The sequence below is a fragment of the Antechinus flavipes genome, chromosome 3, assembly GCF_016432865.1.
Source record: "Antechinus flavipes isolate AdamAnt ecotype Samford, QLD, Australia chromosome 3, AdamAnt_v2, whole genome shotgun sequence".
Lineage (NCBI taxonomy): Eukaryota > Metazoa > Chordata > Mammalia > Dasyuromorphia > Dasyuridae > Antechinus > Antechinus flavipes.
In genome coordinates this window covers 450,529,746-450,557,170 of record NC_067400.1, presented here as the reverse complement: position 1 = coordinate 450,557,170, position 27,425 = coordinate 450,529,746, and the positions used below count along the sequence as shown (strand labels likewise).

At 33.2% G+C, this 27,425-nt stretch overlaps 1 protein-coding gene across 1 annotated transcript in view; it reads right to left on the bottom strand.

The window, feature by feature from the left end:
* Nucleotides 1–27,425, bottom strand: part of LOC127557311 (uncharacterized) — a 184,822-nt gene that overhangs the window by 81,470 nt on the left and 75,927 nt on the right. The window contains exon 3 of the mRNA XM_051990676.1: nt 3,043–3,177. Coding sequence (XP_051846636.1) covers nt 3,043–3,177 — 135 coding nt within the window. The remainder of the gene's footprint in view (nt 1–3,042; nt 3,178–27,425) is intronic.

Here is a 27,425-nt window from a genome sequence, read left to right as displayed (position 1 = left end):
TTTGCGCATGGAAGTCAATGACTACATTGAAAATAGAATGGAAAGAAATCAGCGTGGAAACTTTATGAAGCCCTGTCTACAAGAATGAACAGTTCTCAATACAATGTCTTCTACTATTATATATGTTTTTTTGAAATGGAAATTTATTGTTACATATTGTTACATATTTTCTTCTCATGTTCTATTGTGCACATGATAATGTTTGTTTTTCTTTCCCTGTCTTTTTCTTTTTCTACTTTGTATTTGTTTTAAGTAAATAAAGAAAAAATTAAAATTAAAGGAAAAAAAAAAAAACATGGGACAGAGTACACCCTATTGACCATTCCTTAGCCCTTTATGAAGCTACAGTGGCTCTCAGATAGATGACCATCTTTCAATTAAAGCATCTGCCTATTAACGACTCTGGCAAAAATTTTGCCAGCAGCAACTAAGAGAGACAACTGATAATTACTATGACAGTGAAGTTAATATATTGCCAAAGCTAGCTCAATGTTTGGGAGGCTCCAAAAGAAAATGGGAGAGAAGAGGTATTAGAATGACTACCAAAAATGAAGGTCTGCAGAGCCGTTGTGCTGATTTCATTGTTGTATGAATGTGAAACCTGGACAGTATACCAATGTTATGCCAGAAAGTTAATCTTTCATCATTTGAAATGCCTTAGGAAGATTCTGAAGATCACCTGTCAAGATAAGATACCAAACACTGAAGTCCTTTCTTGAATTACACTGACAAGCATCCAAACTTTACTGCAGAGGATGCAATTCCAATGGGCGGGCCACACGGTTCAAACGCCAAATGTATACTTGCCTAAAAGACTACTTTATGGAGAACTCATACAGAGCAAGCACTCACACAGAAGTTAGAAAAAGTGATGCAAGGACACTCTCAAAATCTCTCTTAGGAAATCTGGAATTGATTGCAAGACATAGAAGACACTGGCACAGGACCACCCAGCATTGTGTGCCCTCATCAGAGAAGGTGCTGTGTCCTATGAACAAAGCAGAATTGAAGTAGCTCAAAAGAAATGCAAGATGCATAAATTTGAAGAATTCATTCCAAATGTTCATAGGGACTATTTGTACCTGATCTATGGTAGAGCATTCTGAATTCATATTGGTCTGATCAGCCACAGTCAGACACACTGTAACTTGCTCTGACATAGTGATGTCAATTTGGTCCTCTTGAACAACAAAGGCAACAACCAAGGACCTTTGCCAGATACAAACAGCACTTTTTTGTCTGCCCAATTCATTGACTTGTAACTCTCACTGGCATTTCTTTTAAGGAGGTTATATAGGTCCAAAGCTGTACTAACTCAAATGGAAAAAAGTATGTGGGAAAAAATGTGCTCTCACTGGATCAAGCATCAGCCTACCAGGAGCTCTAGTTGGAAGGGACCTGAGAAATCAACCCTTTAAATTTAAGGGAAATGCAGCCCAGGGAGTAAAAGAACTTGCCTAAAATCACAGATGGAGTCAAACTAATTTCAATACAACTAATGAACTAAAGACCCTTTAAAGGAAACAAAAAGACAAATGCAACAACTATGTCAGTGTTATCATATGGCAAGAACTTGGGGCTATGGAGAAGATCTGAGAAAATGTACCTCCCTCCTGCTAAGGATACAGGCTCAAACATATGTTTTTCAGAAATGTTCACTTTGTCAGGTGACTTTGCTTCTTAACTCTCCTTTGCTCCAAAAATAGAGCACTGAAGGTGGGGTAGGGAGGGAAGGTCCCTAAAATGATTATGTTATTTAAACAAATGACATCAAAACTTTTAAAAATTAAAACATAAGAGAAGTAGAGAGAAAATATATTGGGGATAAATTAAAAAAAGAAACAAAACTTTGAATGATGTTCATCCCACAGGTCAGTTTGTCTAACAGAAATAAAAAGGCAATTAAGTCTTCATATGACATTACATTAGCCTCAATTAAACAATTAACACTTATCAAGTGTTTTCAAAGTGTCAAGCACAACACTAAGCAAATCAGTTTCTGCCCTCAAGGAACTTATATTTTACATATCTAAGAAGATAGGAATTGAGTTTCATTTCATGAAAAATTACTGAATTTGCCTGTCAAAAACAAATTAAAATTCAATACAGAAAAATGTTTGGGGCTTATGCATTGATACATAGGAGACAAGGTGGGAATAACCAGTCAGATACAAGTACAAAAGAAAAATCTCAGTCTTTAGTAGACCACAATTTCAATATTGATCAATAATAAAATATTAATTTTAAAAGCTAATATAATATTGAAAGGAATTAATAAAAAGATGCCTCAGAAGATCCCCAAACTGGTTCCATTACACCATTATTTCACAAAGCAAGTTTCTCTATCCCAAACTAGTTCAAATAGACTCCATAACTCACAAAGCACTTATACTAGATCCACCACCAAAATGACCACAAGTTTGAAAAATTAGAAGGATAAAAATGTTTCTAATATAATGCTCTTCAATTTTTATTAAGTAACATGTAAACAAAATAAAAGAATAGGAATGATTTCACGTGGAAAACAGAAGAGTGTTATGCAAATACATAAAATTTCTATGTAGTAGATGGTTGCTGGTGGATCTGGTTTTTACCATACCAGATGTCTCTTTGAGCAGTAAGGAGTGTGCCATTCTCAATTCTAGAACAATTCACAGAGGGACAGCTGTGGCTAGCATGAGAGTAGAGGATGGACTCTGGTGTTAAAAGCTGAAAGTCAAGAGTTAACTGGTTACATACAGCAGCTGATATCTCTCCCTTCACTATAATGGACTAGGCACTGTCTCATGTCTTGTTCATGACATTGCATGCTGTATTTTCCCCTTCTCTTTTTACATTAAGAATTAGATTTTCTTTACACATATCCACATATACATGTCATGAGGAAAAAACATCATCATAGCCTGTGCTATAGTCAATTGAAAGCAATCCTAAAGGAGCATAAATAGTGTTATTTCTCCCTCATGATAAATAACATTGCTTTGGTGGTACTTAGTATATTAGAAAGGAAATTCTGTAATACAGTATAATACAATCACTTACTTTCATCTTTGGGCGTGCTCCAGTTGGCATAGGGTTTGGCGCCAAATCTAGATCCTGGGCACTTTCCTCCTTAGTTCCACAAAGTCTCTGGCTCTGATGATCTTTATTAAGGATACTTTCCACTTTTTTAGAGTCCTGTTCAGAAATAGAGAAAGAAAAAAAAAGAAGCATTTTTTGTTCAAATAGCTTCTATTACAGTCCTATTCTTAATATTAATTAGGAAGATGATTCCGCCTTAGTGAAAGTAAGTCCACTGGAAAGACTATGAATGAGTATAGCAAGTAAGGGTGAATATTATCCTGGGATCAGTCTAACAAAAATTAGAAAAGCTCATGGCTTCAAGGAAGATGAATTTTTCAGGCACAGAAACATGCGTAAGTAATTGAGAGGTTGCAACCTGTATTGGGGGAAGAGTAAATTACATCAGTAAAATCATAGTTCTGAAAAATATTGGTCAGATACATACTTCAAAACTTATAAGATCCATGATTTTTAATTCAACTTAATTCAACAAACACTTATTGAGTCCTTACTCTATGTATATAAAGATAAAAGGTAAACAGTTCATCCCTTCAAAGAGGGCAGTTAGATAGAACTGGAGTCAGGAAGACCTGCATTCAAATTCAGCCCTAGATAAACTTTTTTTTTTTTTATTATGAGAACCAAATAAAATAGTAATTGTAAAATACTTAGTACAATGTCTAGCATATGAAGAGTACTATATAAATGTAAGCTATTACACACATTATATGTACACATATATATATAAGATAAATCCAAAATAATTTATGGGAATAATAACAGTAACAATGGTTAGCATTTATGTATCACTTTAAGGTTTTCAAGATATTTTACATGTTATTTCATTTGATCTTCTCAATAATGCTGTGAGGTGAATGGTACTACTCCTACTCCTACTCCTACTTTACTGATGCTAAGAAAAGTTAATGACCTGCCTGGCATCAGGTAGCTAATAAGTGTCTGAGGTAGGATTTGAATTCATTTTCTTGACTTTAAGTCCAACATTCTGTAGGAAGTAGCACTCAAATATCAAAGGACATTAAGGATTCCAAAAGGCAGAAGTAAAAAGGGACATACTCCAGGCATGGTAAAGATACAGAACCAGGAAATGAAATGTGTAGAAGGAACATGAAGTGGTATAAATGTCAGTGTGGATATTTCCTTCACCAATGAAGATCATGATTTATCTAAACATTGGGAAAAACTCTCCTTGAATTGCTCTGATAGTGATTAGAAACATTAGGACTTTGTAAGACTGCTCTTCAGGTGACAAACACACAATCTATCATCCTACCTCTAACCCCTAATAATTGTGTAATCTTGTTTTCCTGATATTTAGTTTTCTCACATGTGAATGACAGAGAAAAAGGTGAGGCAGTAGCATTTGTATAGTACCTCCTAGATACCAGATGCTACATTAGTGCTTCACAAATAGCACTCAATTCATTCAGCTCCAGAGCACTCAGATTCACCTCAACCTGTAGTGAGGAACTAGTAGAAAAATTTTGCTGGAAGATCAAATATAGAATAGTTTTTATTCAATAAGACAAATATTTATTAGTGAAGGGGGATATTTATTAAACAATCCTATGCTATGTTAAGTCTCTGATAAGTAATAGAGACACAAAGTTTAAAAATGAAAATGAATAAGCTCTCAAAATGTCTACAAATCTTGGGTACAATATGTACATAAATAAAAATGATTTGTGGCAATAATAATAATGGTTAGAGCTATAATTTACATAGTAGTTTAAAAAATCCTTTATATAGTAAGGTTATATTACGGGCAAAGAAGAGAATCTGATAAAGGATTCTCGTGATTTAAGAAAAGAGATCATTTTCATGTAGAGGAATCAGAAAAGACTTGGAGAGGAGATTCTTCAGCTGGACCTTGAAAAATGTAAGGTGTATCAAAATTCAAAAGTAATTAATTGCAATTAATTCAATTTAAATCGCAAGGATTGATGTTTTATAGAATATCATTAGCCCAAACTTCAGAATAGAAGTAAAGCACAAAACTGACTTTTAATATCTTATTTTTCTACAAAAGATTTATCTTAAAAATGGTAAGTAGGATGATTTCAGAAAAAACCTGGAAAGACTTACATGAACTGATGCAAAGTAACATAAGCAGAACCAGGAAAAATGTATGCACAGAAACAGAAACACAGGATGAAGAGCTGTGAATGACTTAATTCTCAGCAATACAATGATGCGCAATAATCCCAAAGGACTCATGATTTTTGTTTGGACCTTCTTGCACAAAATGACTAATATGGAAATGTTTTTACATGATTATATATGTACTGGCTATATCAGATTGCTTACCATCTTAGTAAGAGGGGAAAGAGGGAAGTATAGAATCTAGAACTCAAAATTCAAAAAAAAAACCCAAACAATGTTAAAAATTATAGTTATATGTGTAATTGAGAAAAATAAAATATTTTTAAAAATATAAAGTTTTCATATTCCATTTAAAAAAAACAACTAAAAACAAACATAATAAACAAAAAATTAAAAATTAAGATATTTTAAAATGCATTATAAGTGTGAGGTATTATAGATAATACAAAAAAGAAATAAAATATTAATGTTGTGTTAAAAAAAAAAAACTTAATGGGATCATCTCTAGAATAAGTATATAACCAGGTACCCAAATAAAAAAAAATAATTAAAAGTTACTGACCAAAAAATGTAAACCAAAGGAATGATCAGATTTTATAGTATGCATCTTTCTTTTAAATAATATATTCAAAAATCTCACTCAAAACTCTTTAAATTGATAACAGAAGACATAGTACAGATAGTTTTCTATTTTAAAAAATATATTATTTTTTCCAATTACATGTAACATTAAAAAATGTGAAAATTGTTAATATTAAATATGATATTCCAAAATCTCTGGGTTTTTAGTGTGGAAACTGCTGAATCTTGTGTTATCCTGACTGTGGTCTAATGACATTTGAATTATTTCTTTTTGGTCCTTATAATATTTTCTCCTCAACAAATAATTCTGGAATTTGGCTACAATATTCCTTGGAGTTTTAATTTTATAATCTTTTTTTTAGGAAGTAATGATTGGATTCTTTCAATGACTATTCTACCCTCTGGTTCTAGAATATTAGTGTAATTTTCCTTGATATTTTCTTGAAATATGATGTTTAGACTTTTTTATTATGACTTTCACATAGCATAATAATTCTTAAATGATGTCTCTTCAATCTGCTTTCCAAGTCAGTTATTTTTCCAATGAGTTAGTTCACGTATTCTTCTATTTTTTCATTCTTTTGATTCTGTATAATTGTTTCTTGATGTCATGAAGTCATTAGCTTCCATTTGTCCAATTCTAATAATTAAGGAATTATTTTCTACAGTGAGCTTTTTTTGTGTGTGAATTTTTGTAGAACTTTTTAATTTGGTCAATTCTATGTTTAAGGAATTATTCTCTTTCACAATTTGGCTTATTCTTTCTTATTTTGAAATTTCTTTTTTTAGATATATATGTACATTAACTTTTTTATGCATTTCCATATGAGTCATGTTGGGAGAGAAAAATCAGAACAAAAGGGGGAAAAATCAGAAAAAAAGAAAAACAACAGAAAAAGAAAAAAAGATGAAAACAGTATATTTTGATCTATATTCAGTCTCCACAGTTCTTTCCCTGGGCTGTGGATGGCATTTTCCATATGGATCTAAATTGCTGAAAAAAGCTAAATCTTTCATAGTTGATTATCACACAGTTTTGCTATTGCTGTGAACAATGTTTTCCTTATTCTGCTTGCTTTACTCAGTATCAGTTCATGTAAGTTTTTCCAGGCTTTTTTAATATGAGCTTGTTTACCATTTGTTATAGAACAATTATATTCCATTATATTCATATACCATAACTTATTCAGTTATTCTCTAATTGATGGACATCCACTTGTTTTCCAATTCTTTATCACCACAAATAGAGCTGCAACAAACATTTTTGCGCATGTGGGTCCTTTGCTTTCTTTTATGTTCTCTTGGGGATATAGTCACAGTGTCACAAGACACAGTGGTGGTAATGCTGGATCAAAGGATATGCACAGTTTTATAGACCTTTGGGCATAGTTCCAAATTGTTATTCAGAATGGTTTGCTCAGTTAACAGCTCCATTAGTGTTCTAGTTTTCCCATATCCCTTCCAACATTTATCATTATTTTTTCCTGTCATCCTAGACAATCTGAGAGGTGTAAGGTGGTACCCCAGAATTGTTTTAATTTGCATTTCTCTAATCAATAGTGATTTAGAGCATTTTTTTTTTCATATGACAAAAGCAATTTTTTTTTCTGAGGCAGTTGGGATTAAGTGACTTTGCCCAGGGTCACAGCTAGAAAGTATTAAGTTTCTGAGGCCAGATTTGAACTCAGGTACTCCTGACATCAGGGCTGATGCTCTATCCAATGCACCACCTACATGCCCCCAAACCAAATGGTTTTAATGATGATTGATGCTTTGTAATAGTTTTAGGTTTGGTACTGCTAAGCCACCTTCTTTTACATTTTTTCATTAATCCCTTTAATATTTTTGCTTTTCTTTTTCCTAATGAATTCTCTTTTAATATCAAGAGTGATTCAGAGTATTTTTTTAAATTTGGCTTTAATTTCTTCATCTGAAAATTGTCTGTTCATATCCTTTCACCTATTTGTCATTTGAGTAATGATTTGTATTTATGTATATCTCTTATTTCCTATCCTTGCTAACTCTTTTACTTTAATTCTTGCCTTACTACTACCTCTACCAATCATGGATTCCTTCCTTATCTTCTCCGCTAACTCTTTCCTCCTTTCTTTATCCCTTTCCCATTAATCTGTACAGTTTCTCTCACTACCATAATTCTACATATTCTTCTATAGTCTACCTTAACTTTTATTTTTTGTCCATCATGTACACATCTTATTCCACTGCCATAAATCTACAAATTCTTATATATTCCACCTTATCCTATTTCCTCCCTCCTTGTTTTGTTTTTTTTTTTTAATAGATCTTGTAGGATGCTATACCCTTCATGGTGTATATACAATGTTTCTTATTTAATCCATTCTTGATATGAGTAAGTTTTAAGAACTATGAACCCACTTTCTCCATATAAAACCTCTGTAAATGATTTGTATTCTTATAAATTTGAGTCAGTTCTCTATATATTTTAGAAATGAGGCCTTTATCAGAAACATTGTCTATAAAATGTTTCTTGATTTTGTTTTCTTTCAAATTTTGGCTGCATTTGTTTTGTTTGTGCAAAAAGTTTTAAAATTTAATCAAAAAAATATCCATTTTGCATTTCATAATGTTTTTCAGTTCTTCTTTGTTCACAAATTCCTTCCTTTTCCAAAGGTCTGACAGGTATACTATCTCTTGCTCTTCTAATTTGTTTATAGTATCACCCTTTACACCTAAATCATGTACACATTTTGACCTTATCTTGGTATAGAGTGTGAGATGTTGCTCTATGCCTAATTTCTGACATACTGTTTTCTAATGTTCCCATCATTTTTCTCAAATACTGAGTTCTTATCCCAGAGGCTGGAATCTTTGGCTTATCAGAGTAGATTACAATATTCATTGATTATTATGTCTTGTACCTAACCTAGTCTACTCTTCAACTACTCCATTTCTTAGCCAGTCCAAATGGTTTTGTTGACTGATGCTTTGTAATGCAAATTTAAGTCTGGTACTGCTAAGTCACCTTCCTTCAAATTTTTCTCCCATTAATTCCCTTGATGTTCTTGACCTTTATTTTTTCTTTATGAAAAAATTCATTTTTATGAATTTATGAATTATCTATAAAATAATTTTTTGGCAGTTTGATTGGTATGGAACTGAATAATAAGTGGACTAATTTAAGTAGATTTGCCATTTTTATTATATTAATTCAGCCTACCCAGAAGTAATTAATATTTTTCCAATTGTTTCAATCTGACTTTATTTGTATGAAAAATGTTTTCTAATTGGGTCTATGTAGCTTCTGGGTTTATCATGGCAGATAAACTCACGGATATTTTATATTATATACAGCTATTTTAAATGGAATTTCTCTTTCTATCTCTTGTGGCTGGGCTTGGTTGGTAACATATAGAAATTCCAATGATTTATGTGTGTTTATCCTAAAATTGTTAATTGTTTCAAGTAGTGTTTTAGTTGACTCTTTAGGATTTTCTAAGTATACAATCATATCATCTGCCAAGAGTGATAGTTTTATATTTTCATTTTCTACTCTAATTTCTTTTTTCTTCTTTTATTGCTAAAGCCAACATTTCTAGTACAATTTTAAATAATAGTGGTGATAATGCCATCTTTGTTTCATCCCTGATCTAATTGAGAAGTATTCTAGCTTCTTCTCATCACATAAAATGCTTGCTGAAAGTTTTAAATAAATGCTATTTATCATTTTAAAGAAAACTACATTTTTCCCCACACTCTCTATTGTTTTTAATAAGAAGAGGTGCTGTGTTTTCTTGAAAGCTTTTTTTGCATCTATTGAGATAATCATCTAATTTCTGCAAGTGGTGTTATTGATATGGTTAATTATATCAATAATTTCCCTGATACTGAACCAGTCCGGCATTCCTGGCATAAATCCCACTTTTTCATAATATATTATCCTGGTGATGTTGTTGTAATCTCTTTGTCAATATTTTATTTAATTTTTGCATCAATATTCATTAAAGAGATTGGTCTATAATTTTCTTTCTTTACTTAGGTTCTTTCTGGTCTAGATATCAGCACTATATTTGTATCATAAAAGAAATTTAGCAAGACTCCTTCTTTGCCTATTTTTCCAAATAATTTATATTGGATTGGAATTGTTTTTTAAATGTTGAGTGGAATTCACTTGTAAATCTATCTGACCCTGGAGACTTTTTTTAGGGAGTTCATTGATGGCTTGTTCAATTTATCTTTCTGAAATGGGGCTATTTAAGTATTTTATTTCCTAATCTGTTAATTTGGACAATTTATATTTTTGTAAATATTGATTCATTTCAGTTAGATTGTCAGATTTATTGGCATTCAGTTGGACAAAATATCCCTTAGTTGTTGCTTTAACTTCTTCATTTGTGGCAAATTAATCCTTTTCATTTTTGATACTAGTAATTTAGCTTTTTTCTTATTTTTCTAATTGAATTAATCAAAGGTTTGTCTATTTTGTTGGTTGTTTTTTTCAGAATTAGTTCAATCATTTTTTTACTTTCAATTTCATTAATTTCTACTTTGATTTTCAGATTTCTAACTTGGCATTTAATTGAGGGGAAGTTATTTGTCATTTTTATATCTTGTTTTTAGTTGCATTCCCTATTCATTTATCTTTTCTTTCTCGATTTATTCAAGTAAGCATTTAGAGACATAAAGTTTCTCCTAAGAACTGCTTTGGCTGCATCCCATAATGTTTGGTATGTTGTCTTATTATTGTTATTCTCTTGGATGAAATAATTGATTGTTTCCATGATTTGTTGTTTGATCCACTCATTCTTTAGGATCAGATTATTTAATTGATAATTAATTTTTACTCCATGTTTCCCTGGTCCTGCATTGCATGTAATTTTTGTTGTATTGTGATTTGAAAACAATGCATTTACTATTTATACCTTTCTGCATTTGATTGTGAGCTTTTTATGCCCCATGATCAATTTTTGTATAAGTATCATGTGCCACTGAAGAAAGGTATATTCCTTTCTATTCCCCATTCATTTTTCTCCAGAGGTCTAAATTATCAAAGTTTTCTTAGATTTATTTTCTTGTTTATCTATTTTCTTAGAGTTATCTATTCCCAAGAGGGAAAGATTGAAATTCCCCACTAGTATAGGCTTATTGTCTATATCTTTTTGTAACTGACTTAACTTCTTCTTTAAGAATTTGGATGCTCTATTTAAAACCATTAGTAAGCGTCATATGTAATGGGGATAAACTGGAACCATTCCCAATAACATCAGGAGTGAAACAAGGTTGCCCACTTTCACTATTATTATTCAATATTGTATTAGAAAGGCTAGCTTTGGCAATAAGAGATGAAAAAGAGATTCAAGGAATTAGACTAGGTAATGAAGAAACCAAATTATCACTCTTTGCAGATGACATGATGGTATACTTAGAGAACCCCAGAGAATCTACTAAAAAGCTATTAGAAATAATCCACAACTTTAGCAAAGTTGCAGGATACAAAATAAATCCACATAAATCATCAGCATTTTTATACATCACTAACAAAATTAAACAGCAATAGATACAAAAAGAAATTCCATTTAAAATAACTGTCAATAGTACAAAGTATTTGGGAATCTACCTGCCAAGGGAAAGTCAGGAACTATATAAGCAAAACTATAAAACACTTTCCACACAAATAAAGTCAGATCTAAGCAACTGGAAAAATATCAAGTGCTCATGGATAGGTCAAGTAAATATAATAAAGATGACAATACTCCCTAAACCAATCTATTTATTTAGTGCTATACCAATCAAACTCCCAAGAAATTATTTTACTGAGCTAGAAAAAAATAACAACAAAATTCATCTGGAAGAACAAAAGGTCAAGAATTACAAGGGAACTATTGAAAAAAAAAGAATCAAAGGAAGGTGGCCTAGCTGTACCAGATCTAAAACTATATTATAAAGCAGTGGTCATCAAAACCATTTGGTACTCACTAAGAAATAGAGTAGTTGATCAATGGAATAGGTTAGGTTCACAGGAGATAATAGTCAATAACTATAGTAATTTAGTGTTTGATAAACCCAAAGATCCCAACTTTTGGGATAAGAATTCACCATTTGACAAAAACTACTGGGAAAACTGGAAGCTAGTATGGCAGAAATTAGGCATTGAACCACATTTAATACAATGTACCAAGATAAGGTCAAAATGGGTTCATGACCTAGGCATAAAGAACAAGATTACAAATAAATTAGAGGAATTAGATGCCCATCAATTGGAAAATGGCTGAATAAACTGTGGTATATGAATATTATGGAATTATTGTTTGGTAAGAAATAACCAACAGGATGATTTCTGAAAGTCCTGGAGAGACTTACACGAACTGAGGCTGAGTGAAATGAGCAGGGCCAGGAGATCATTATATACTTCAACAACAATACTATATGATGATCAATTCTGATGCACCTGGCCATCTTCAGCAATGAGATGAACCAAATCAGTTCCAATGGAGCAGTAATGAACTGAACCAGCTACACCCAGCAAAAGAACTCTGGGAGATGACTAAAAACCATTACATTGAATTCCTAATCCCTATATTTTTGCTTGCCCACATTTTGGATTTCCTTCACAGGCTAATTGTACAATATTTCAGAGTCCGATTCTTTTTATACAGCAAAATAACGGTTTGGTCACGTATACTTATTTTGTATTTAATTTATACTTTAATATAGTTAACATCTATTGGTCATCCTGCCATCTAGGAGAGGGAGTGGGGGGAAGGAGGGGAAAAATTGGAACAAAAGGTTTGGCAATTGTCAATGCTGTAAAATTACCCATGTATATAACTTGTAAATAAAAAGCTATTATTAAAATTTATTTTTTTAAGTTATGTCAATTTAAAAAAATCTGTAAGCAAATTTGTATTATTGAATAATAGAGTACCAATTAATTAAAATTTAAAAGAGACTTTTGAAGGACCCACATCTACAAAAATATTTATAATAGTTCTTTTTGTTTTGACAAAGAACTGGAAATTGTAGGGACACCCATCAATTGGGGAATGGCTGAACAAGTTGTCTATGAATATAATGTAATCCTATTGTGCTAAAAGAAATGATGAACTGGTGAATTTCAGAAAATCCTGGGAAAATTTATACAAATTGGTGCTGAATGAAGTAAGAACCAGGAAAATAATGTACACCATAACAGCAACATTTTGCGATGATCAACTAAGATAGACTTAGTTCTTTTTAGCAATATAGTGATCCAAGACAATCCCAAAAGACTTGTGATAAAAAAATGTCATCCACATTCAGAGAAAGAACTGTGGAATCTAAAAGCAGATGGAAGTATAAATTTGCTTTCTATCTTTTTTTTTTTTTGGTGTGGTTTTTCTTATTTTCATGCTTCTTTCATTACATGATTAATATGAAAATGTTTAACATGATTTAACACATATAACCTATATTGGATTGCTTGCTGTCTTGGGGAAGGAAGAGGAAAAGGGGTGAGGGAGAAAATTTTGAAACTTCTTTCCAAAGAAAGGTTTTTTTTCAAAACCTTACAAAAATGGATGTTGAAAATTATCTTTACATATAATGAGAAAATTATAATATAATATAATTAAAGAAACTTTTGCATTACTGTTACCTTAATCTAAAGGCGTAACCATAATGATAATGATTTCTGATACACTGAAAAATCCTCCAGTGAGTGACTTCCTTACTGGGTAAGGAAGATCTGTCAGCATTACAATGAATTGCTAATTGCTCTTTTTCCAAGTAGGGCTTATCTGTCTATTTTATTATAGCTTGAGTCAACTAAGGTACATAATATATTAAATTAAAAACCCCAAATTTTTTTTTCTAGAATCAAGCAATAACTTGGCATATGAGATTCTCTTTCTTCTTGTGCTTAATTCTATTCCTGTCAGAAAATGAGTTTGTTTTTAGAATTATTTGTGTAAGAAGAAGACTATCATTAATGGCTACAAAATAAGCCCTGAGTATCACAGAAAGATCAATAAGTTAGTTGAGAAATGAAAAAAAAAAAAGCCCTTTGTGAAAATGGCCCAATTTAATAAAGATGACATTGTAGAGCTGATGTTAGGAAAAAAATAATGTTTTATTAAAGAATTTTTTCTTTTATCAAATTTCACAGCCTTAAGAGATATATACCTTTTCTATGGCTTTTTTCTGTCAGTGTATTTAATGAAATGAATTTGCTTTCTTCTTCTTGAACTGATGCAGTAGTTGGTCGACAAGCATTTATTAATCACTTACCAAGCTCCAAGTATTATGATAAGCACAAAAAATACAAAAACAAACAAACAAAAAGCAAGAAGTATCCCTGTTCTCAAGGTCTCGTATTCTAATGGGAAAAACAAAATGTAAATAACTAGGAATATATAAGATAAATATATAGAGAGTAGATAGAAGGCAACCACAGAGAGGAAATACTAATAGCAGGGGAAACAAGAAAAGGACTCATGCAGAAGAGAGATTTAATTTGAATCTTGAAAGAAATTGGGGAATCTAAGGAGGAGAAGTATGGCAGAGCATTCTAGAAACAAAGAATTTCTAAAAGAAATTTGATGGTATAGGATTATCACTCTGGAGAGAGACTAGGGTTAGATACAAAAATTTGGGAATCAACCACATAAAGAAGATAACTAAATTCATCAGAGTTGATGGGATTAGACTAGAGATTAAAGAGAAGAGGACCCAAGACAGAGGCTTAAAAAACATCCCCATATGTTGATATAGATACAGAATGGGCAAATGATAGGAAGAGAATCAGGGGAGAGCAGTTTCATGAAAGCCCAGAGAGAAAAGAGAATCCAGAAGGTGAGTGGCTGGGTCAAATGCTGCAGAAAGGTCAAGAAGAATCAAGATTGAGAAAAGGCCATTAATTTGACAATTGAGAGATCAGTGGTGACTTTGGAGAGAACAGTCAATGGAGGTGCTGTTTTTAAAAAATCTTTTAAAAAAACTTTTCTTTTAAAACTCATTTTTTCAATAAACAAAAATCTGTCTCCTTTGTTTTGTCTCCTTTGAAACCTCCTCTTCCCACTGAAAAATAAAGGGAAAAAACCCCTTCGTAACAAATATGCATACTCAAGCAAAACAACTTTTTGCATTGGCCATGTCTCAAAAATATATGTTTCAATCTGTATCCTGAGGCCAACACCTCCCTGTCAGGAAATAAGTAGCATGTTTCATGGAGATAGCTTTCTTAAAAGGTCTAGCCAAAAAGGGAGGGGAATTATGGGAAGAAAGCTACTGCTGATGGTAGTAGAAGCAAATGAAGGTTTTTTTTTTGAGGTCATACGCATGTTTGTAAGCAGCGAAGGAAAAGCTGAAGGAGAGGCTGAAGAAAACAAAGTAGAAATATAGTGGAGGAAATCTGTTGAAGGATACAAGAGGAGTTGAGATCAAAGGTTCATGTAGAGAGATTGGTCTCAACAAGAAAAGAACTACCTTTTTTTCCAAGACAAGAGTGAAGGAGATAGTTGAGAGAACATGTATGAGGTGAGATAAGGGGAAGCTCTAGTTGAATGGTCTCAATTCTTTTTTCTAAAAAAAGATCCTTAGCTGAAAGGATGGGAGACTTGAGAGCTGAAGAGGTGTCAAATAGAAGATATAAAGAGTGGGATAGTAAATCAACTAGGGAAGACAGCTTTGCTGCAGTGATGACCCAGTTGAAATTGGCTGGCATAAATATGCAATGGACCCTGTCAGAAAATTTTCAAGATTTCTTCCAGCTCTGTTCAGCAGCAAATAAATAGGACTAAAGGAGAAGGATAGAGAAAATGATCTGTGACTGAGATTTGTCAAGGAGTGATCCATTGTAAAACAAGAGTGCAAGGAATTTTAAAGTTGAAAATAGTATAGAATTGGTGTTAAAATACGGGAGAAAAATATAGGTAGTACAGGGGTGAAGACCTGAAGAAAAACTGAAAGATAGAGAGATTAGAGGTCATGATGAAGATGTAGAATAACGCTGGGGATTTGAAAGTAAAGGGATAAAGGATTATATTGATAGAGAAATTGTTGAGATCATGAACATGGAAGTCAAAGACTTATGGCTATGGTAAAAATCAAGTGTATGAATATCTCTGTGTGCATATGTGAGATAAAGTGGAGGAATAGGTCATGAAAATTGAGCAGATTGAGAATGTATATAGGAAGAGTATTTGAGGGGGCAAAATATTTACTTAGTGTGAGGGAAGAAGCTAAAAGGGAGAGAAAGATTAAGCCAGGCACTGAACTCATTGAGGACAAAAGGAAAATGCCTTAGCAATCAATATATAATGGTCACCAGATCTTGACTTGGTGAAAAATTTGGATATTGTGAACATCAAAGGAAGAGACATTGTTGTGTGATGGTGGCAGGGATAGAGAGATTGGGAATGGAAATGGACAGCAGGGAATATTCCAGCTCTCCCACTATGACTAATAAATCATGAATGAGTATTGGATTTTGAGAGTAGCGTCATTAGTATGGAGTCAAGACTCCTTAGGTCAAGTTAATTCAGCTATGGGAGTTACAAAGAAAGGGGGTAGGGGGTGAGGGGGAATCCCAGCTATCTTAATGTGCACATATGAGAACAATTATCAATTAACAAAAATTGCCTAAAATAAAGTGGATATAATCCCAGAGAAAAAGACAATGATTAAGGAGGATTAAGAATGCTTCTTAAAAGAAGGTTAGACTTTAGCTGAGACCTGAAGGAAGTTAAGAAAGCCAATAGGCAAAGTGAGAATGGAGAGAGTTCTAGGCATGGAAGATAGCCAGTGAAAATGCCCCGAGTCAAGAAATGGATTGTTGTATACAAAAACTAGTATGGAGGACAGTGTCTCCGAATTTAAAAGGATATGGCAGGAAATGGCAAAGCAAGGGAAGTGTAAGAAAAGACTGGAAATAGTATAAAATATTTGGGAATCTATCTGCCAAGAGAAAGTCAGGAACTATATGAACAAAAACTACAAAACACTTTCCACACAAATAGTCAGATCTAAACAATTGGAAAAAATATCAAATGCTCTTGGATAGTTTGAGAGAATATAATAAAGATGAAAATACTACCTAAACTAATCTATTTTTTTAATACTATACCAATCAAACTCCCAAGAAACTATTTTACTGACCTACAAAAAATAACAAAATTCATCTAGAAGAACAAAAGGTCAAGAATTTCAAGGGAACTAATGAAAAAAAAATCAAATGAAGGTGGCCTAGCTGTACTAGATCTAAAATATTATAAAGCAGTGGTCATCAAAACCATTTGGTATTGGCTAAGAAATAGACTAGTTGACCAATGGAATAGGTTAGATTCTCAGGATAAAACAGTCAATAACTATAGCAATCTAGTATTTAACAACCCAAGCCCAGCTTCACTATTTGACAAAAACTGCTGGGAAATTTTTCAATTAGTATGGCAGAAACTAGGTATTGACCCACACTTAACACTGTATATCAAGATAAGTTTGAAATGGGTTCATGATTTAGGCATAAAGAATGATATAAATAAATTAGGAGAACATAGGATAGTATACCTCTCAGACCTGTGGAGGAGTTAGGAATTTATGACCAAAGAAGAACTAGAGATCATTATTGATTACAAAATAGATAATTTTGATTATATTAAGTTAAAAAGTTTATGTACAAATAAAACTAATGCAGACAAGATTAGAAGGGAAGCAATAAACTGGGAAAACATTTTTACAGTCAAAGGTTCTGATAAAGGCCTCATTTCCAAGATATATGGAAAATTGACTCAAATTTATAAGAAATCAAACCATTCTCCAATTGGTAAATGGTCAAAGGATATGATAATTTTCAGATAAAGAAATTGAAACTATTTCTAGTCATATGAAAAAGTGCTCCACATTACTATTGATCAGAGAAATGCAAATTAAGACAACACTGAGATACCACTACACATCTGTCAGATTGGCTAGGATGACAGGAAAAAATAATGCTGAATGCTGGAGGGGATGTGGGAAAACTGGGACACTACTACATTGTTGATGGAATTATGAACGAATCCAACTATTCTGGAGAGCAATTTGGAACTATGCTCAAAAAGTTATCAAACTGTGCATACCTTTTTACCCAGCAGTGTTACTACTAGGTTTATATCCCAAAGAGTTTTATATCCTAAAGGAGTGAAAGGGACCCACATGTGCAAAAATGTTTGTGGCAGCCCTTTTCATAGTGGCTAGAAACTAGAAACTGAATGGATGCCTATCAATTGGAGAATGGCTGAATAAATTATGGTATATGAATGTTATTAAATATTATTGTTCTGTATGCAATGACCAATAGGATGATTTCAGAGAAAGACCTGGAGAGACTGACATGAACTGATGCTGAGTGAAATGAGCAGAACCGGAAGATCATTGTACACGGCAATAACAAGATTGTAGGAGGATCAATTCTGATGGATGTGGCTCTCTTCAAGAATGAGATGATTCAAACCAGTTCCAAATGTTCAGTGATGAAGAGAGACATCTACACCCAGAGAGAGGACTGTGGGTACTGAGTGTGGACCACAACATAGCATTTTCATTCTTTCTGTTGTTGTTTGCTTGCATTTTTGTTTTCCTTCTCAGATTTTTTTTTTCTTTCTAGATCTGATTTTTCTTGTGCAGCAAGATAACTATATGAATATGCATATATGTTGGATTTAACATATATTTTAACATGTTTAGAATACCTGCCATCTAGGGGAGGAAGTGGGGGGAAGGAGGAGAAATTTTGGAACTGAAGGTTTTGCAAGGGAGAGTGTTGAAAAATTACCCATGCATATGTTTTGTAAATAAAAAGCTATAATTAAAAAAAAATTATCATCTCTAAAAAAAAAAAAAAAGAAAAGAAAAGAAAAGCTGGAAATGTAGTGTCATGCCAGTTTCCTTTGATTGTTCTACCTCAGTTTCCCTGAATTGTTCTGCCTCAGTCCCCCTGTTTGCAACCCTGCCTCCTCCTGACCATTAGGACTGATAACTTAAGGTGGCTATTCTCGGATCATAAACTGTCAACGTTTAATCTCAGGTAAGGAGATCTTCTCTTTCAGACATCCTGGCTTCTGGCCTTCCCAACTTATCAGAATGTCCAGTGCTCACTCTACCCGGCTTCTGTCTTTGTTCTCCTTTATCACTAAAGTCCTATAAAGAATCTCTGGAATCTTCCATTCAAAACTGGATACTTTGAGATGCGAGTCTGATCTAGCAAATTGGTTAAACTCTCCAATAAAATAAAATATTAAAAACTCTCTAATCTCTCTTGCCTCAGTTTCTCTGACATTAAAGTAGGAAGGTTTGAGATACTTTGAGGAAGTATCAAAAGATGAAAAAAAGAAGAATTTAAGATGGAAGAAAGTTTATTAATTGTGGAACTAGAATTCTATAGGGCTCAGAGAAAGGATATATCTGAAGTAAAATATTGGTGGGGATTAAGGTTGAGGTAGATGAGAATAAGGAAATGGGGGATTAAAGAATGGGATTAGTACATTGGTTTAGGATTACTGGAATGGGTAAAGTATCATTACTGAAGAGTGAACAAACTTTTTGTTTGGCAGAACAAATTTTGGAGAAAAATCTAGTATGAATTTGGATTGTTTTGAGGTCTAAGCTTGAGGTTCACTATCCTGGTGATGGAGATATTACATCTTGTGAAACACAAAGAGGACTATTTCACAGACAGCAGAAACAGACAAGGATATATGCATAATGTGTTGAAATCAATTTGAATGGAGAGCAAATTGTTACGTTTTTAGTGTGAATATTTATATCTCAGAAATCAGCAGACTAATCAATGGAGATTATTAAGAATGCAAATTAAAGCTAAAGTGTGCTGTGGTCCCCTTCTCCATCTTCCCTCCCCACTCTTTGCTGGTTTATAATCCAGTCCATGAATTGAATTGGATTCCAATTCAAAGTCCAATTCCATGGATGGAAATGGAATCCAGCCCAACCCTAGATATATAGAACCCTGATCAGAAGGCTAGAAGTCTTCCTTGTCTTAACCTTGCAAAACCTTGTATTCCAAATTTTTCTCCTTCCCTTCCCTCCACCCCCTCCTTAGACAGAAAGTAATCCAATATAGGTTAAACATGTGCAATTCTGTATGTATTTCCACACAAGAAATACTATACAATAGTACTACACAAAAAAAAATCAGATCAAGAAGGAAAATGCTACAGAAGAAAACTCAGATCAAGAAGGAAAAAAAATGAGAAAGAAAACAAAATGCAAGCAAACAATAACAAAAAAAGGTTAAAATACTATATTGTGATCCACACTCAGTTAATTCTCCATCACAAGTCTATTAGAATTGGCCTGAATAAACCTCATTGAGAAGACCCAAGGCCATCAGAATAAACTATCACAATATCTAGTTGCTGTGTACAATGTTCTCTTGGTTCACTTCACTTCACTTAGCATCAGTACATTTAAGTCTCTTTGGGGCTTTCTGAAATCATCTTGCTCATTGTTTCTTATAGAACAATATTTCATAACATTCATATACCATAATTTGTTTAGCCATTTCTCAACTGATGGGCATCCACTCAGTTTTCAGTTCCTTGCCACTACAAAAAAAGACTGCTACAAACATTTTTGCACATATGGATCCTTTCCCCTTTTTTATGATATGTTTGAGATGCAGGCCAAGGAGAGATACTGCTGGATCAAAGGGTATTACATAGTTTGATAGCCCTTTGGGCATAGTTCCATATTGCTCTCTAGAATGGCTAGATCAGTTCACAACTCCAACATCAATATATTAGTGGCCCAGTTTTCCCACATCCCCTCCAACATTTATCATTATCTTTTCTTGTCATTTTAGCCAAGCTGAAAGGTATGTAGTTGGAGATAGGCATCTTGATCTCTTGCATTGAATCCTGAGGCTGGAAGTGGCCCTGGCTCAGAGACCAAATGAAAAAATACAGGCACTGATGTATTAAATATTGCACTAAATCTAGTGTCCAAAAACCTCACTTTAAATTATTTCTCAAACATTTATTACCTAAGTGATTTATTTAAGTTCTATCACTTCTAGATTCCTCATCTATAAAACTATGTTCTGCCAAAGAGCTCCTCCTTTGGGGAAAAAAATAGCATGTGGATTGTTTGTTTCACCTCAAGGTATCTCATGTGTCTGTGGCACAGGTGACATGAAGCTTCAACATCTGTGCATAGCTATCACCATTTATGAGTAATCTCTGATAATTGTGCCTTCATGTTCAGAAGCAGCTGTGAATATTGGACAGAGGAAGAAGAAAAGGCTGCATAGATTTGGAACCTGAAAAGAAAACTAGATTCTCTTGCTCCAAGGGAAGATAATGAGGACAAACATGGCATAAAAGTCAGTTACCACACTGATGGTAAATTTTTCAACTTGAAAAGGCTACAAGTCAAAACTAAAGTGGAGAGTACATAATTTTTTTGTTTACAGATGATTGTGCACTCAATGAAATCTCTGAAACTGAGACACAATAAAGTATGAATTGATTCTCTGCTGCTTGTGCTAATTTTGGCCTAACAATTAACACTAAAAAAGCTAACTAACTAAAAAGCTCCATCAATCAGTAAAATATCATACATATATGGAACCATCAGTTATAGCAAATGGAGAAGTTTTGAATGCTGTGGATAACTTCACTTACCTTAGCAGTATACTTTTCAGGGATGTCTACATTGATAATGAGGTTGACACATGCATTGCAGAACTAGCTCAGTATTTGGGAGGCACCAAAGGCAAATGTAGGAAAATTCTGAAGATGACCTGATGGGATAAGTACTAGACAATGAGTCCTTTTTTAAACTAAACTGCCAATTTTTTTGAGCTGTCCACGTTGTCCACAAAAGCCAAATGTATGCTTGCCAAAAAGACTATTTTATGAACAACTCACATATGCAAACATTCATAAGGTGGTCAGAAAAAACAATACAAGAAAACTCTTAAGGTCTCACCTAAGAATTTTAGAATTCTTATATGGGATATGGAAGACACTGGCTTAGGAATATCCTGTATCCTTAGAAAAGATGAAATAGATGATTTCAGATGAAACTAGGAAAGCTTTTATGAACTGATGAAGAATGAACTGCATAAAACTAGGTTAACAAGTTATATAAGGAAAACAACTTTGTCAAGAAAAACACCTTGAAAGACATTACTGAAATAATAAATGTGTCTAAAATACTTAGGGTAAAAGATATTACTTACCTACTGTCAGAGATGAGATGAAAATAAAATGGAGAAAATACATATATTTTGTAGTGTGGCCAATGTGCAGATTTTTTTTTTTTTGCTTAATTAAGTATGTTTATGATAAAGTAATTTCCCCCCCAAAATTATTGTTGCTTGATGGGGGTAGTGGAAGAAAAAGACTATAAGTGCATGAAAAATAAATAAAAAGGTTATTATTTTAGAAAAATCAAGTGTATAAAAGGGTACAGAAAGGGCATAAATATGTAATATTGCATAAGCTATTCAATACTGTCACACTGTCCACCAATTTTTCTTAACTGTTTCCTTTTATCATAAAAAAAAGTTCAATGGAGGAAGGTATGGAACACAGAATATCAGGAAAGTATCATAGTTTAAGTAATAAAAGGCATAAATAAAATTTAACTGAATAATTTGGGGATTCAATTTTTTTGTCTATATTTTTATTAATGATTTCACCTGTTCTCATTGGTTAAATTCCATGCCAATGATTCCCAAATCTATGTATTGAACTTTAATTTATTTCCTGAACTTGTCTGAACTATCTACCTTCCTTCTAGACATTTCCATTTAGATGGCACATCAGCATCTTAAACTTAACATGTCCCAAACTGAATTAACCATCTTTCTCCTTCAAACTTCCTCTTTTCCAACTTTCCCATTTTAGTTGAGAATAACACCATGCTCCAAGTAATCAAAATTTGTAACTTGAGTCATCCTTGACTTTTCACCACTCACTCCATCATATCTAGCCACTTGCTATGGATGTTTGACAGGATGCCATTTTAAAAAAAAATCAGTGATTTGGAAAAAGTTATAGATGGCATACTTATCAAATTTACAGATAACTCAAAGCTGGGAAGGATAGCCAAACAACTAAATGACAATCAGAATCCAAAACGATTTTGACAGACTAAAATATTTCAAACTTAATAGAAATAATCAGAAGGTATAGATGTGTTCAAATATTAATTCAAAATATGTTTAATATGAGTTTGCTAGGAATCAACTTGTATGAAAAAGATGAGGAGATTTGAATGGACTTCACAACAGGTGATTTCAATATGTGATAGCTCAGCTTTCTAAAGCTGGTTTTCATTATATTTGTGTCAAGAAAAGTTTAGTATTCAAAATACAGGAGAGGGAGAACCTTTTTCATAATTAGTTATTCAAAAGTGGAATAGACTCCCTTGGGAAGCGGTTGGTTCTTCCATATTGGATATCTTCAAGAAAAACTTTGATGATTATATTGTCAGATATGTTACAGAAAGAATTGAGCAGATGGCCTTTATAATCTATTCCAACTCTGAGAGTCTGTGATTTATGCCTTGGGGAGTCTTATTATATCATCTTTTGCATTATCCCTTTATATCTACATATGTGGCTACTATCTTTTGTAATCTCATAATTGTTGTCCCTGCTACCAGTCTTTCCCCTCTCAAATCTATCCTTTACCTAGTTGCTAATAGAACCTTGCTCCAATACAGGTCTGATCTTACAAATTAGAAAGATCTGGGTTCCAATGACGCCTTTAGACACTCTAGCTACAGATTCTTTTCTATGCTCAACCTCTTTGGCTGTCTAGAGAAGCCTGTGGACCACTCTTCAGAATTATGTTATTAAATGCATAAAATAAGATATATAATGGATTACAAATGAAACTAATCATTGAAATATAGTAAAAAATATATATATGTATATATATTTTTAAAAACCAGGTTCACAAATGAGCAAAACAAGGAAATCATTATACAAGGCAATATCAAGATTATAGGATGATCAAAAACTGATGGGCACGACTCTCTTCAACAATGAGATGATTAAAAAACAAACAAACAAAAACACAATGAGATGATTCAAACCAGTTCCAATTGTTCAGTGATGAAGAGAGCCATCTACACCCAGAGAGAGTATTGAGGGAACTGAGTGTGGTTTACAACATAGCATTTTCACTCTTTTTGTTGTTGTTTGCTTGTGTTTTATTTTGCTTCTCTTTTTTTTTCTTGTGCAGCACAATAATTATACAAATATGTAAAGATTTATTGGATTTAACATATATTTCTACCATGTTTAACATATATTGGACTACTTGCCATATAAGGGTGGGCATGGGAGAAAAAGGAGAAAATTGGAACACAGGGTTTTGCAAGGGCTAATGTTGAAGAATTGTCCACTGTTTTGAAAAATAAAAAGCTTTAATAAAAAAAATAAATAAAAACAAAGAAACAGGTTCACAACCCTCCCAGTTCAAAAACTAGAAAAACACTTCTGCCATATTAAATATCATCAGCCTCATCATTACTTCATTCTCAGCTAGCTTTGTTTTGCTGAAGTCATCCATACCACTTTTTCTGAATGTTCCTGTGGATGAAGAAAGCCTTTATAAATTGAGGCCACCTGAGATAGCCATGAAATCTTTCTTTTCCTCTCTTGAAGTTAAGGCCATGAACATAGGAAGCTTCCTTCTTGGTAGCTGGGACTTGTGGATATGCTGGAATATTCGGATTCTTGCTGGCAGGTGTCTAAAAAGGAATTTATTCCTCTGCTTCAAAATCTTGAGTCCTGTATTCACATGGTATTATCTGATGCTCAGGAACTGAATCTTGAATGAATTGTACTCATCATCTCAGCAAGCTCCACAGGCATTCTCCTTAATTGTGATGAATGCTGAAATGTATTTCTTGATTGCATGTTCCATATCTCTCCACATTGCAGCTTCAAAATGGTCCTGTTGTATTGCTTCTTTTCTGGCAAAGGTTCTTATTATGTAATGCAAAGTCAGATACACATGGAGGAGAGGTAGAATTGATATTTAATGATTCCTATCAATAATACAAAATGGACATTTTACATTCTATTCTTTCTTCTATTTTTAAAATTGACCTGATACTAGAGGTGCTTTTAATATGCTTTCCCTTGTCTCTCTAATCAGAGAACATAGATCTTAAACCTAATTACATGCAGCCAGATAGTTCCAGGATGTTTACTTATTCATGCGTTTATTGGATGTATCCATTTCCAATAGCTTTGGGATATCATTATAGATGTAATAACTCCCACTGTATTAGTAAAATTGTTGCTTTATGCTTAGGCTAATGATGCTTCTGGATATAATGTATTTCTTGAACTAATCCACAATGATTTTGGCAATATAAACTAACCTAGGTATATTAAGACCTTAAGGCTGCCTAAGTGCTTTGGTTAAAATGATACAACATTACTTGGTTCATAGCATAAAAATGTCCAATGCTGTAGTCATTCACAGCTAACTGGTAACTAGCCATTAGGCTATTGATGTTTTCCAGAGAAATCAGAGTGTCAATATATTGAAAGTAACTTTATCAGCACTCTATTGGGTAAGTGAATTTTATTTGTTTTTGCCTGTCCTTTCATTTCTTTTTCTTTTTCTGAGTCTGCCTTCAAAACTTATAATTTGACTGAAATTGCTTTTTCCAAAGTGACCAATGATCTAATTACCAAATCTAACAGCCCCAAAACTCAATCTTCTTTCCTTCTTACCTCTCTAGGCTTGGTACTGTTGATCACTCTCTTCTTCATACTTTCTTCTCTATTGGTTTTCATGATTCTCTCCTAGTTCTCCACCTACCAATCTGATTAACCTTCTCAGTTTCATTTTCTGGATCTTCAACCAGATCATATCTGCTGGCCATAAGTGTCCCACAGGACTCTGTCCTGGGCCTTCTTTTTTTTCCTCCCTTTATATCAGTTTATCAGTCCACATACATGACCATGAATTCAATTACTATTACTATACTGACGATTCTCAAATTTATATATACATTTCTAATGTCTTTGCTGACTACCAGTCTCACTCGTGTCTATTAGACATCTGTAATTGGATCTCATACATACATATTAAACCCAACATGTATGAGACACAGCCCCAAACCTTTCTATCTTAACTTCCCCACTACTGCTAAGTTTCCCCACTAACTTGTATCTTAACTTCCTCCACTATCATCTTCCCACTTTCTCAGGTTTACAATTTAGGTATCATCATTGGTTCTTCACATTCTCTCACCCCTATATTAAATATGTAACAAAGCATGTCAATTTTACTTTCCTAGCATCTCATACGTGCCTCTTTCTCCTTTGACATCACTGCTGCCTGGGGCAGACACTCATCTCCTCACTCCTAGACTCTGAATGGTCTGCTTGCCAAAAGTCTCTCTCTATTCCAATTTATTCACCCCCACCAACAAATAACCTCAAAATTAGATTGTAAGCAGATATTAAATTGTAAGCAGACATATTTTACATTATTTTATATCTCAGGGCTTTGCACAGTACCTGGCACACAGTAGGCACCTAAGTAATGTATACTGATTAATGATTTATCTTCAATTTAATTTCATCCTCTAAATGGTAAAGGAACCAACAAGGGGCAGCTATTCTGGATCTGATTCTCACTAACAAAGAAAAATGAGGAAAACAAGAATTCTGGAAGACAGTAATCATTAGACTAAGTGACTGACGACAGGGAATCTGAGCACAGTCTGACATGCCAGTTAAGATTTTTAGAAAGCAGATTTCAAAGATTTTGGCAGAAGAATAGATAGGGATCCATGAATAAAAATTTTTACAAAAGGGAATTCAGCCTACGTGGGATAAGGAATGCTTAAAAATAAAAATTCTAAAGATAGAAACGGAAACAATTCCAAAGAAAAAGAAAAATGGAATTTTTTTCTCTCAAAGATATATGTGGATACTTACCAATCAATTTAAATTAAAAAAAAAAGAAAATAGAGGCATTGACCCACATTTAGCACTGTATACCAAGATAAGATCAAAATAGGTTCGTGATCTAGACATAAAGAATATTATTATAAGTAAATTAGAAGAACATAGGATAGTTTACCTCTCAGACCTGTGGAGGAGGAAGGAATTTGTGACCAAAGAAGAGCTAGAGATCATTATTGCTCACAAAATAGATTATATTAAGTTAAAAAAGTTTTTGTACAAACAAAACTAATGCAGACAAGATTTAGAAGAGAAGCAATAAACTGGGGAAACGTTTTTACATTCAAAGGTTTTGATAAAGGCTTCATTTCCAAAATATAGAGAGAATTAACTCAAATTTATAAAAAATCAAGCCATTCTCTAATTGCTAAATGGTCAAAGAATATGAACAGATAATTTTCAGATAAAGAAATTGAAACTATTTGTAGTCATATGAAAAAGTGCTCCACATCACTATTGATCAGACAAATGCAAATTAAGACAACTCTGAGGTGCTAATACACATCTCTCAGACTGGTAAAAATGAGAGGAAAAGATAATGATGAGTATTGCAGGGGAATGTAGAAAAACTGGGACACTGATACATTGTTGGTGGAATTGTGAATGAATCCAACCATTCTGGAGAGCAATTTGGAAGTTATCAAACTGTACATATCCTTTGACACAGCAATGTTTCCACTGGGCTTATATTCCAAAGAGA